The sequence below is a fragment of the Balaenoptera borealis genome (assembly GCF_965194805.1).
Source record: "Balaenoptera borealis genome assembly, chromosome: 16".
NCBI lineage: Eukaryota > Metazoa > Chordata > Mammalia > Artiodactyla > Balaenopteridae > Balaenoptera > Balaenoptera borealis.
The window spans coordinates 84,004,274-84,018,846 of NC_138872.1; the positions used below are offsets into that span (position 1 = coordinate 84,004,274).

Sequence of the window (14,573 nt, forward strand, 5' to 3'; positions counted from 1 at the left end):
CCAGAACCTCACCATGATCTTGGACGTCCAGCCTCCAGAACTGTGAGAAAAATTATTCTGTGGCTTAAGGCACCCAGTGTACGGTATTTTGTTATGGCGGCTGGCGTTGACTACAAGTGCTGAAACCAAGTCTACAAAACCAGAAAATTTTGATAATTATTCCCAGAAAAAGCAAACATGCAGACACAATGTGTCAAGTGCTTTTATCGCACAACATAATTACAAGTAAGTTGTCAAATGGAACCAAGAATTAATATTTCAAAAAGTCTTTTAGGTGAACAGTAACACAAAACGAAGCCTGTGGTGCAATTCGCCGCAGCCCAGGCACAGCAGATGAAACACCCATGTGCGAGACGAGTCAGCAGACACCACAGGGCTGGCCAGGGGCCCGGGCCACCTAGGCTGGGCTCAAGGCCACCTACGAACCAACCCCAGAGTCTGCCAGAGCCCAGGAAGCACCACAGTCACAGGCATGAGTCTCAGAGTCGGGTTCTGTGCTCCTTGGCTGCTCCCCAACTGTGACACAGCAATTAAGACGGAACCAACCTCAGGAGGTCGTTGTAGGGACTGAAGTCTACCAGGCCACGTGCTTCCTTAGCACAGCTCCCGACAGAGTTACTTCTCAATAAACGTTAGCCATTATTATTGTAAATCTGACGCACAGTGTATGTAAAATAAGACAACAGGCAAGACCCTGATGGTGAGGACTTCAGGCACCACTCAAAGCAAGTACTTATTTGTCTGTTTCGAGAGAAGATCTGAATCTCTCCATGAACTGAATGGTGTGCTACCCTGCGCTGCACTTGAAAATCTAAGGCCCAGTTTTTAAAACTTCCTCTTGTTAGACCGTCCCTCTCCTGAGATGCTTCCAATGCTTATTACATCTGCTGATAATTCTACTCTATAAACCAACTTCTAAAAAAAAAAAAAAGACTGTTACTAATCCCAAATATCAAATCATCACCAAATTCACAATTTGAATTGTTCTCACTGACAATCTGGAGTTGATTTATACCCTGTAAGCAGAGAATTAGGAAGCAACAGGAAAACTGCCACAGTGGCCAGAGTACCCGAGTTAAACAGAGACCCTCTTGTGCTGCAGCCCTGCTAATATCTTGACAAAACCCAAATTTGCAAACCTTGAATAGGCAAAAGTGGTACGTATATCTTTAAATAACATCTGCAACTGTGCTTGCACCTACAGATGTAAGTTTACAGATCTGAGACCTTGCGCAGTGTAATTCCAGCCATCAGCAAACATTTGCCGAATGAACAAATAATTAAGTAATTAGTACAGAGATGCCAGGAAAAACAAGGAAGACGTTAGAAGTGAACACAAATTAAAGACCAGTGAAGGGACTTCCCTGGTGGCGCAGTGGATAAGACTCCACACTCCCAATGCAGGGGGCCTGGGTTCGATCCCTGGTCAGGGAACTAGGTCTCACATGCATGCTGCAACTAAGAGTTCGCATGCCACAACTAAGGAGCCCACCTGCTGCAACTAAGATCTCGTGCAACCAAACAAACAACAAAAAAAGACCAGTGAGGAATGAAGTCACCAGCAGAGAGGGCCTGAGGCCGCCTCTCTGCGGACACGTCTCTCCTCTCCTCTCCTAGACCATGAACCTTAGCAGCTGATCAGGTCCACTCTTCTCAAAACCAAAATGATGTTACAACTGAGCCATGTGTTACACAAAGCTTTATAGGTTCAGCTAATAGGTCCTTTAGCTCAAATCTCAAAAACAAGATGCTACATGTTGCAGGTTTCATTTCTTGGGGGGTGCTTTCCTAGAAAATCCAACTTGAGGAAAGACCAAGATATTGGCTTAAATCTGGAGTCGCTTGGTCTTTCAGACAGATGTCTTCTTTTTACCGTAAATGAAAGGAAGGAAGCCCTCTCCCTTGAAACTTTTAACCCCCTAGACCATAACATCTACCAGCTCTGCCCTGACGGGCCATGCGACTCCCTGGCCTGGGGCTTCTGAGGGCCAGCAAAAAGCTCGGCCTGGGGGAACCAAGGGGCCCGACTGAGCGTCGGGCAGCTCCTGGGAGGCCAGCCCCGAGTCGGAACTTCCCAAAGAAAGGCCTTCTGGTCCAGGGACTTCTGCTGCCCCCGCTCATCAGTAGCCCCCTTTGCGGTAAAACTGAACATCAACTCAGCGTTTTTATGAGGTATACGCCCACCCTTGTCCAAGAGGGAGCATGTCATTAAAATCGATCAATCCATCCATCCATCAGTCTCTCACAGGCCAGAAAACTGAAGATGTCCTCTTACCTTTTTGGGATCCATGTTGAATTTCTTCCTTCCCATGGCTATCTGCTTGTTCCTCTGAGTAGTTTTGCTGTGTGTTTGAACAAATTAAGAAGTCATTACTGGACGTCTGCACAAAGCACCGGGAGCTCACGTCCCCTCCCGACAGGACAACTCGGGGAAGGAAAGGGCACAGGCCCCCAGGCGCCCCTGCCCAGGTGGAAGCAGCACAGGTACGGCCACTGCAGCTCTTTTCTTTCACAGTTGCTAACTTGTTCAGCAAGAGCAGAGCTCCTTGCTACACAGAAAGGTCACATCTGGGCAGGGTGTTCTGAGGGGCCTGCGCGGCTTCCTCAACTCCAAGGCCTGACGGTGAACTGGACCACGTGGGGAGGGAAGATGAGGGGGCGGAGAAGGAGGACCAGGCCCCCACAGGCTCCCCACTGCCCAGCCCCAAAGCGTCACGAGCTCGGCTGGAGGGTGACCTGCAGGTGCAGCCACAGCTGCTCACCTCTCCTCCACGGACGTGAGGTTGTCGATCTCCGTCATCACTTCCGCGATTTCATATTTCAGCCTCTGTCGAGAGAGAGAGAGAGAAAGAAAGAAAGCGTTGTGGGGGTGAGAGAGGGGGTCTCCACCTTCAGAGACCTTTTAGCCCCCCAGGTGCAATGTCCCCTCAGGTCTCATGGGGACATCACAGGTATGGAGAAACCAGCACTGCTTATGGACACAGAGAGTCTCGTGGTCAGAGCCACCCCGACTCATGAGCAAGCAAAATGACTGTTTGTCCACCTCCCATCAGAACGAGAGCAGAGGGGTCCTGTAGGCAGATTCTGGAGTGTCTGTGTGTAAAATCAAGAAGGGACCCTGGGGAGAACATCACAGGTGTAAAAAGACACAAACAGCAAAAGGAAAGCGATGAGTCCTGTCATACGTCACCCACACATGCCCACCTGCCTTCGCCGGCACCTGACTTCTTGGGAAGACCTGGGGCGAGGCTTAAACTCAGTCAGGTCAGTATCGGGCCTCCAACCACCGTCTCAGGATGATTTCTGTCACTTTACATGAGACGAGGCACCGTGGACAGAGCCCAGGAGGTGACAACAATCTTGCCTGGGGCCCTCAGGCCAAGGACCCAGAAGGGACAGACCCCCCACCACTTACTGGCTGAGACAGCTCCGACCTCCTGGGCCTCGGCATCCTCAACTCAGAAGTGAGGTCGTTGGAGCTACACAAGGCTCCATGGGCACTATTATTACTAACGTCCAAATCGGAACGTTAGCCTTACAATATGTTCTTATTCTTCAACCAAAGCACACATTCTGGGTTATCTGATTTTTCTGAGAATGACGGGTAACCTTAGAAGGAAAAGTTTCATGAACTATCTCTCAAATACAAAGAAATTTTTATTCAGACCCTATGATCTTAGGTGCCAAGAAACTTCAGGCTCAAACTGTGAGCCCCTAGAAAGGAGCTGCTGTCTGGACACGGCTCGGCTCTGCAGCAAGTGGCCGGGGAGGCCGCGCTGACTCTGGCGTGACAACGGTTAGGAAGCGTCCCAGGCAGCAGCCGCACGTCCAGTCGATCCCCCGAGGAAGCCGCAAGTGCTGCTCCTCTGTACCGTTTCTGCAACTATCACAGATGCTGCAACTCTGAGACTGTGGCTTGACTCCTCTGGGTCTCCCACGGGACCCCCTCCACCCTGTCCTCTGAGCACACAAGTGTGCAAAATGCAACGGTTGTTTGTCTGTGTTTTGTCCGTCATTCTACTCCCACCAGCTAGTAGGCACTCGGTGCACAGCTAGAACTCAATATATGTTTAGTCCATTATTCAAAAGACACCTGAGTGCCAACAATGTGCCAGGCGGCATGGCAGGGACCCTGGTAGACGAAGCGGGGCCTCGCCATCGACTTCCGGGAGCAGGACGTGTGCAGGCGCCGCTGCCGTGTGAAGACGCCCTTCGTGACTGTGGAGTCACACGTCGCTCGCCCGTGACTCCAGGCGTGACTTCTCTTCCAGTGAGTCCACGCCGCCCCATGAGCACAAGCTCTGCTTCACCAGCCCGGGTAACTCTTACGCTCTGCCTCTCCGTGTGGTTCGGATAAACGCATACTAAATACCCACTTTTTTACATTTTCATGAAGCTACTTGATTTACAATTTTAAAAAAAATTTATTTTATTGAAGTACAGTTGATTTACAATGTTGTGTTAATTTCTGCTGTACAGCAAAGTGATTCAGCTACACACACACACACACACACACACACACACACACATATAGTCTTTTTCATATTCTTTTCCATTATGGTTTATCACAGGATATTGAATATAGCTCCCTGTGCTCTACAGTAGGACCTTGTTGTTTATCCATTTTTTTTTTAATTGGAGTATAGTTGCTTTATACTGCTATGTCAGTTTCTGCTGTACGTCAAAGTGAATCAGCCATACTTGTACATATATCCCCTCTTTTTTGGATTTTCTTCCCATTTAGGTCACCACAGAGCACCAAGTAGAGAGCTCCCTGTGCTATACAATAGGCTCTCATTAGTTATCTGGGGTTTTTTTTTTTTTCAGTTTTAAATTTTTATTTATTTATTTATTTATGGCTGTGTTGGGTCTTCATTTCTGTGCGAGGGCTTTCTCTAGTTGCGGCAAGCGGGGGCCACTCTTCATTGCGGTGCGTGGGCCTCTCACTATCGCGGCCTCTCTTGTTGCGGGGCACAGGCTCCAGACGCGCAGGCTCAGTAATTGTGGCTCACGGGCCTAGTTGCTCCGCGGCATGTGGGATCTTCCCAGACCAGGGCTCGAACCCGTGTCCCCTGCATTGGCAGGCGGATTCTCAACCACTGCGCCACCAGGGAAGCCCCAGTTATCTGTTTTATAGTAGTGTATATATGTCAATCCCAATCTCCCAATTCATCCAACCCCCCACCCTTTCCCCCTTGGTATCCATATGTTTGTTCTCTACGTCTGTGTCTCTATTTCTGCTTTGCGCATAAGATCATCTGTACCATTTTTCTAGATTCCACATATATGCGTTAATATACGATATTTGTTTTTCTCTTTCTGACTTACTCTGTACGACGGTATCTAGGTCCATCCACGTCTCTGCAAATGATTTGATTTACAATTTTACCTAAGGGCAAAAACTAAAAGACATTTTTTTACCTCAATGTCATCAATAAGTTCCTTTTTTCTTCGACGAATGTCTAAAAGTTCTTCTCTCTCTTCTAATGAGAGGTCTTCAGGCACTGAAAGAAAAAAAAAAAATCAAGTTAAACAAGTAAACAACAGCTACTCCAGAGAACAATTTGCCAACTTCTGGTGAGGCTGAAGATGGGTATATGTACAAGCCAGCAATTCTGTGTGTAGGTATTATCCCAAGGAACCCTTGCTTACAGACCACATGTAAGATATTCATAGCAGCATTGTTTTAATAGAAAAACAACCTAAGTTTCCACTAATAAGAAAATGAATAAACTGTGGTATATTTATGAAACAGAATCTCACACAATTAACAATGGCTGAACTCAGTCTTCCAACACAGATGAAACCCACAAATGAAAAGAAGATAAAAGCAGGCTGAAGACATACACTGTACGTGACACCTTCCACAGAGGGGTGACATATACATACGCAGAGCATAAATAAATGCACAGAAATGATCAACACCACATTCCTTTTTTTTTTTAATGGCAGTTGTTTTTTTTTTAATATTTATTTACTTTTGGCTGCGTTGGATCTTAGTTGTGGCACACGGGCTCGCTAGTTGTGGCACGCGGGCTTAGTTGCTCCGCGGCATGTGGGATCTTAGTTCCCTGACCAGGGATCGAACCCACGTCCCCTGCGTTGGCAGGCGGATCCTTAACCACTGCATCACCAGGGAAGTCCCTCAACACCACATTCTTGATAGTGGTTCCTTCTGAGAAGGTTGGCTTGTGAGGAAATACATTCCAGAATGATATTAGGGAACGTCAATGCAGTGGGTAAAGGCTGGCTGGTACATGGACATTTCATTTTAATTGACAGGGTTGTTCATAATATCCTTGCATTAATGATTAACCTCTGCAGTATTTTCCATTCCTACTATGTCTATATTCTCTTTTCTTTGTGCTAGAATTGGCTTTTATCTCATTAAGCTTTTCAGAGAAACAGCTTTTAATAATCCTCTACCGTGTGTTTAATTTCTATTTCACTAATCTGTTTAAAGAAACAAAAGATTAAGAATCTGAGTAAATAGCAAGAGAACATGTAGAGCTTCTACAAACAAATTAAGATAATGTGATCATGGTGCAGGGACAGACAAACGGACTGATGAACCAGAAGACAGTAGCCAGAAAAATACACACAGACCCACAGAAACTTGATTTACAACACAACTGACATTGCAGCTCAGAGACAGGGCAGACTCTTCTATGTATGTTACGTGCTACATCAGTTACCTCCATGTAAAAAAATGAAATTGAATTCCTGGTTATATTTTTAATCGGTTCCAGAATAAAGGCTTAAATTCAAAATTCTTAAGAAGAAAAATAGAAAATGTGTTTATAAATTCAGAGTAGGAAATTATATCACACCACCAAACACCCACCCCTGCCACCGCCAAATAACTTTGAGAGCAGCCATTATTATCCTAATTTTATAACTGAGGAAACTGAAGCCAAGAGACGTCTAATGATTTACCCTGGTGATAGAGAAAGAAATTTGAAGATGTACTGGCTAAAATGTTCCATATTTGATAAAAGACATGAACATACACATCCCAGGTGCTTGAACTCCAAGTAGGATAAACCCAAAGATCCACAGCGTCCCCGAGTAGGCTACGGGCGGGCCCAGCAGCTCAAGAGTGTCATCAGGGACCCGGTCTTTCCATTCTATAGTCCAAAGTGTCAGCTTCATCGTAAAGCTGCTGCTAGCGGCTTCCAGAGGCTTCTTATTCATGTATGGGGTGGGGTGGGGAGACCCAGATCAAGAGAAAATGTGAGAACCAGCAGAGAATGATGCATCCAAAACCAAGAGAGGAGAGAATTTCAAGAGGGAAAAACCCAACAACGTCAAATGCCACAGTAAAATAAAGAAGCAAGTGTGCAATTTTTGAACCTCCCAAGGAATTACTCTTACCAGCAAGCAAGCACCTTACTGTAATATAGAGAGAAATCAAAAACTAACCGGTTGGTTGACACTATCCTGTTACGAAAAAAATAAATGCACCCAAAGAGTCAAATCGAGTCTGTCCAGTATGGACTGGGCTCCCAAAAGGGGCCTCATTTAAAAAAAAAAAAAAATGTTCTGCTGAGTTCTCCTATGTAGCTATATGAAAACAAGAGTCTGAACGGGTGCCACTCGAGTTCAATCATCAATAGACTTTGGTTTAAGAAAACCCACCTCCAGTTTTCTCCCCTCCAACTCTGATGATGAGTAGGGTTGGCTGATAACACTGAAGGTACATTTTAAGTGAATCTAAACACCAGAATGATTCAACTCAAGAATCATGACCTTTAATGGATTTCCTTGATTTTCTCTCAGTAATGCCCATCTTTTCCTATCCCTTTAAGGCCCTAAAGAGTTAAATAAAGTACTGACCATTTACTTTACCCGTAATTCTGACCAGAATTTGCATGTCTAAAAGAAAGACAAATTCTGTAAGGTGGGATAACGATATTGTGACTATGTTAAAAAAAAAAAAAAGAAGTCTTTATTCATACTGTAGAATTTAGGAGCTGTAATATTATTACATCTGGACTTTACTTTGAAATAGTTCAGCAAAAAATTAATCAAGCAAAATGATAAGTGTTAAATCTATTTGATGGATATATGGGCATTCATTACCTATTTTATACTCTAAGGGTTTGGAATTGATTGATTGATTGATTGATTGCTGAATTGGGTCTTCGTTGCTGTGCACAGGCTTTTCTCTAGTTGTGTTGAGTGGGGGCTACTCTTCATTGTCGTGCGGGGGCTTCTCATTGCAGTGGCTTCTCTTGTTGTGGAGCACGGGCTCTAGGCGCGCAGGCTCAGTAGTTGTGGCGCACGGGCTTAGTTGCTCCACGGCATGTGGAATCTTCCCGGACCAGGGCTCGAACCCGTGTCCCCTGCATCGGCAGGCAGATTCTTAACCACTGCGCCACCAGGGAAGTCCTGGAATTTTTCATAAGTTAAAAAAAAAGTTTCAAGTATAAATGGCCAGTAGCACCTTTTCAGGGTATTTGGCTAAAGTATTAATGAAAAATAATGGAATGTTTCCTGGCACATTTAAAAGAATAAATAAAAAGAAAACAAGTATATAATGAAATACTCAGGACCAATCTCTGTACAGCTGTCACTTAAATATCTTGATGTCCTACTATTTCTTTTAACACCCTGAATGTACAGTGAATACCAGCATTTTGCTGGTATTCAGTGAAATTCTATCAGTATCTCTCTGCATTCAAAATAACTTTGCAGCCACATAATCCTCTCACACACAGACAATTTCATGCATGCAAGTGCCACAGGAAAAAAATGGGAAGATAAGCCATGTTCAGAGAAGGTGTTCTTAATTATCAAGACCTTTCCCACAACTCAGCAGTCTTCTCCCAATGAAGGCAAAAAGAAGGTTTGGTTCACTTTATCATCTACATTTTGTCACTTTGACATTGTTAGGTAAGATGAAACGAAAGTCTACAGCTGATTTATTTTTTCTCCTAAGAAATCCAGTGGTTTATTTTTCTTAATTGAAAAAGTTATACATGGATATGGTTATTACACACATACATACTCTCTCTCTGAAAACATACAAAAGGGCATACAATGAGAAATTTCCTTCCAACCTCAATAAAAGCTTTTTTTGAAAAAGCAAGTTAACTGGAACCTGCTGGTGAAATTTCGTGCAATCACTGCAGTTGATCACGGTCTTCCTGATTCTCCAGAGATAAGGGCCTTGCTTAAGCCTCACCACTTGGGGCCCGTTTCTCGTCTGCAGAATGACGGGAGACGGTTAGCCACAACACAGCAGGTGTGGTTTCTACAAATATAAATGTTTTCACAGGGGAAAAGCAATGTGGAAGGATGTCAAGAAATTCCCCATTTTAGTACAAAGGCGTTGCCAGAGAGGTTTCAGATTAAGAATCAGGAGTGATTTGTGTAATTTAGCCCAGGCCCCTGCCTTTCTTGAGAAGGCACTGGCTTCCCACAAATGGAGGCTTGTGGGTGGGAGGTCTGTGTTTGGGGTTCATGATTTGTATGAATTTACTTAAAGTACTTGGGTGGGAAGTTCTGCTTTCAGCCAAGACAAAGTAACAGGGATAGATTTACCCTCCTGTCTGAAATGACTAAAACAACGGACACAGTTCTACACCCTGCCAGGTATCTTTCAAAAAGGAAGGTGAAACAAAATCATTTTCAGACATTAAAAACTTGAAAGAATTCATCACTAGTTGATCTGTACTATAAGAAACGTTTAAAAGTCCTGGGGTGGGGACTTCCCTGGTGGTGCAGTGGTTAGGAATCTGCCTGCCAATGCAGGGGACACGGGTTCGAGCCCTGGTCTGGGAAGATCCCACATGCCGTGGAGCAATTAAGCCCATGCGCCACAACTACTGAGCCTGTGCTCTAGAGCCTGCAACCCACAACTACTGAGTCCGCATGCCAAGAGCCCGTGCTCCGCAACAAGAGAAGCCACCGCAATGAGAAGCCCATGCACCACAACCAAGAGTAGCCCCCGCTAGCCGCAACTAGAGAAAGCCCGCGCGCAGCAACGAAGACCCAGGGCAGCCATAAATAAATAAATAAATAAATAAATTTATATATATTAAAAAAAAGTCCTGGGGTGGGGTGGGGTGGGGGGTGGAGAGATACCAGATGAAAGTCTGTATCTACACGGAAGAATGGAAAATACTGTAAATGGTAACTATGTGAATAAACATTTTCCCCTCATGATGTGAATCTCTTTAGAAGATTTACTGCTACTGTTCAAAGCAAAAATAACGAAAAGTGTGTTGGGTTGATAACACACATAAAAGTAAAAGAGCACAAAGGCTGGGAGGGGAGAAATGAAAGTACACTGTTACAAGGTTCTTACCCTGGATGTGAAGTGGTGTAATATTATTTGATAGTAGACTCTGATAAATTAAAGGTATATAATATCTAAAAAGCATTACTACTTAAAAACTAAAATAAACCACTAAAATAAAGCATGCAAAAAATATATTAATAAGAAACTGAGAATCATTATTTTATGATGTTTAATGAAATCTAAGATCCCATCAAATATAAGATGAATCCTCCACTTCAGTGATTTCAGAATGTAGAAAATTTTGCAAATCAGAATCAATGGAAAAAGGGAAATTATCATACATACTGACATCAAAGCATAAGCAAATGGTATCTCAAAGTGTTTTCTAATTTTCAAATTAATAATCTATTTACCTAACAGATTCCAATCCACCAAGAAGCTATAATTTGGTTCACTGCTATAAATATCTAATGACTCCCTTACAAATTTTACACGCACACACACACACACACACACACACGATCTTCCATAAAGTTAATCAGCAGTTCTCCTAGGGGAAGATAATGTTCCACAGATGTGAACTGTGGCCAGAAATCTTCCCCTTGTTTTAGTCACTAAATGTCAAATGTGATAATTTAACAAATTTGATAATAGGTGATAAAACAGGGTTTCAAACAATCACATGCACATGACTCACAACTGCATATTTTTGGTACCTAGTTCTAATGCAAACTGATGTCACTTAACCTTAATTTTACCTTGATTACTAATCCATACTAACTTTTTTGTTATTGTATGGTATTTTTCAGAGTTTTGGTCAATGCCATAGGGCACTAAGAATGCTGGGAAAGCATGGGCTTGGCCTCTGGTCCCGTTAATTCACTAAATGGGAACCCTGTACTGGAGTGTGGTTTAACCCAAATATTACCTACCTGGAACACCACAAAAACCAGTGACTTAAACTGTTAAAGCAGGATGAGTTCCTAGCTACTACGAAGCAGTGTGGTTATACCAAGAACATAAAGGCAGGCTGTGGCCATCGGCAGCTGTGCCTCTAGGTCTGGTCACCACCCAAGGACTGTATGCCTTCAGTGAGGTGATAAAGCTGAGTCCAAATGGCTAACAGGGCCAGCAGTATGTCAACCACACTGAGGGCCAAGTCAGTGGAGGCTCCAGATCGCTAAAGCACTGCGACCAAACTGCAGCGGCAGCCTTTCTGCCAGGGACAAGGAAGAAGAGAGTGTGCCTTGCGGGGAGAGAGGCGCTCTGAGAGGCCGGGCTTCTACGGGACAGGAAGGTCCTGGCCCCCATGGACCACTCAGCAGTCACCTCCTGTCACGTCCCCTCATCCTCCTTCGTGATCTTTCTTTGTCCTGGGACACTCATGCTTTGCCCAGCCTTCTTTGGATTAGGTGAAATACCCCTTTAGACAAACAAAAACTCAAGAGTGGGCCACCAGCATACCATCATTAAGGGAAATTCTGAAAGAATGAACTTCAATCAAGAGAAAAGACCCAAGATGGGAGGGGCGGGACACCAGAGGGAATCATGGGCACAGATTTACAGAAGGAAACCTAACGAAAAAGTGACTACACAGGATGATACCTACACAGGATATCTCATAGAATAAAAAATCGCCAGCAACACTAGCATGGAAATGGGAAGAGAAATAACTTGCTCTGAAGTTCTTAAGAGTTCTGAGGAGGAGGGCCTGCATAATTAACTTTGACCTGGCAAGCTAAGAATCCATATTAAAATGTCTAGGCTAAGCAGAAAAGGAATGGAAATGGAGTTCAAAATGCCCAAAAAAGAAAGAGAAAGAGGAAGAGAAACTGGAATGAGAAAAAAATCCAAAACAACAAAGAGAAACAGAGAAAAACTGTTAGATATGTCAATTCTATCTCAATACAGCTGAAATTTTAAAAAGAAAAACCATTAGAAATACAAAATGCAAAATATGGGAGTAGGAGAAAAAAAAAAATCCAAGCATTGATTTTTACTGTGGAAGACTGAAGAAAGAGTCTGTGATATGGCACAGTTCCTCCGATCAGGAAGGTGGGAGGCTCGGGGGCTTCCTTTGCCCAAGAGAGGGTGGCACAGAGGACACCATGCAGGACCCGGAACCCAGGCCTCGCACCCCTCCTGTCTGGGAACCCCAAGATCACCGTGCTCCGGAGAAGCCCGGGTCAGCAAGCTTCTGAATGAAACCTACTGTGGAAAGAGACCACTGGCAGGGAGAGTCCAAGACATCCCAGCTGTTGCAGCCGCCTCGGCTGAGGCCCCGGACCTCAGGGAGGCAACTCAGCCCCAGCTGACCTGCCAGCTCCTTGCAGCCACGGGGGTGGGTGGACCCAGGCAAGAGCGGTCCATGAACTGCCAGCCAACTCCCAGAAATGTGAGCAATAGTAACCACTGTTGTTTTAAGCCAATCACTTTGGAATACTTTGTTATGAAGTCGTAAGTAACTGATACATTTACAATGAACATGAACAGGAAAAAGGACCAAGTTTAAAAACCCGGACATAAAAAAAATGCACAATGAAAAAACACCCAACTAAATGCTCTTTATAAGAGGTTTATTTATTTATTGTTTTGGCCTTTTTTATTGAGCCAAATATACACAACATAAAATTTACCATTTTAATCATTCTTAAGTGTACAGTTCAGTGGCACTAAGTACATTCACAATGTTGTGCAACCATCACCACTGCCTATTTCCAGAATTTCTCATCATCCCAAACAGAAGCTTTGTAACCATTAAACAGTAATTTCCCATTCTCAACCCCCAAGCCCTAACCGCTGGCTAGTAACCTCTTTTATACTTTACATCTCTCTGAATTTGCCTGTTCTAGGTATATCATGTAAGTAGAATCATACAATATTTGTCCTTCTGTGTCTGGCTGATTTTACTCAGCATAATGTTTTCAAAGTTCATCCACATTGTATCAGAATTTTATTCCTTTTTGCAGCTGAATAACATTCCATAATGTTTAGCCACCATTTTGCTTATCCATTCATCTACTGATGGATATTTGGGTTGTTTCTACATTTCAGCTACTGTGAACAATGCTGCTATAAACGTGAGTGTACAATTTTTGAAGTTTAAATCCACAAACACGGATTTGGTCCACAATCAAATATCATACTATATATCACCCCTTAGTACGTCATGATACATGTTAATATGTTAAAGATTCCATGAAATCTGTAACCAAAAAAAGAAGCACCAACAACACTAATTGTATTAAACTAAGAGGATTCTTAACTGACTTGACCACGGACTCATCTTTTAAAAAATAGAACATCTCTATGCTGTGTAGCCTACTGAACATAATTAAGGACAAACAGGCCTAGGTTTGTTTTTTTTAATTAATTTTTATTGGGGTATAGTTGTTTTACAATGTTGCGTTAGTTTCCGCCGTACAGCGAAGTGAATCAGTTACACATATACATATATCCACTCTTTTTTAGATTCCCTTCCCATTTAGGTCACTACAGAGCACTGAGTAGAGTTCCCTGTGCTATACAGTAAGTTCTCATTAGTTATCTATTTTATATATAGTAGTGTATATATGTCAATCCCAATCTCCAAATTCATCCCACCCCCCTTGGTAACCGTAATTTTGTTTTCCACATCTGTGACTCTACTTCTGCTTTTCAAAAAAAGTTCATCTGTACCATTTTTCTAGATACAAGAGGCTTATTTATTTATTTATTTTTGGATGTGCTGGGTCTTCGTTGCTGCATGCAGGCTTTCTCTAGCTGTGGCGAGTGGGGGCTACTCTTTGTTGCGGTGCATGGGCTTCTCATTGCGGTGGCTTCTCTTGTTGCAGAGCACAGGCTCTAGGTGCACGGGCTTCAGTAGTTGTGGTGCACAGGCTCGGTAGTTGTGGCTCGCGGGCTCCAGAGTGCAGGCTCAGTAGTTGTGGCGCACGGGCTTAGTTGCTCCGCGGCATGTGGGATCTTCCCAGAACAGGACTCGAACCCGTGTCCCCTGCATTGGGAGGTGGATTCTTAACCACTGTGCCACCAGGGAAGTCCCAAGGCTTATTTAAAATATAAGAACACATAACAACTGAAGGCAGAAGGGTAGGGAGTGATATACCAAAGGAAAACTGGTCCCGTGACATGAACACAGGCAAAACAGACTAAAGATAAAGTCACTAGATACTGACATTGTTCCATTAATCACAAAATTAACAAGTCTGAACATATATGCATCTAACACAATAGCTTCAAAACATATAAAGCAAAAATTGACAGGGTACACGTAAAAATGGACTCTTCCTAAAGGCAAAAAGGAAAAAAAGAAAAAGCTATAGATTTG

General features: G+C 43.7%; 1 protein-coding gene across 2 annotated transcripts in view; it reads right to left on the reverse strand.

Moving 5' to 3' along the window:
* Positions 1-14,573, reverse strand: part of CYTH3 (cytohesin 3) — a 93,662-nt gene that overhangs the window by 21,117 nt on the left and 57,972 nt on the right. For both annotated transcript variants that reach the window (XM_082360009.1, XM_082360008.1), the window contains 3 exons: positions 5,422-5,504; positions 2,763-2,827; positions 2,276-2,342 (listed from right to left, as the gene is read on the reverse strand). In XM_082360009.1, coding sequence (XP_082216135.1) covers positions 2,276-2,342; positions 2,763-2,827; positions 5,422-5,504 — 215 coding nt within the window. Of the gene's footprint in view, positions 1-2,275; positions 2,343-2,762; positions 2,828-5,421; positions 5,505-14,573 lie in introns of those variants that run through there.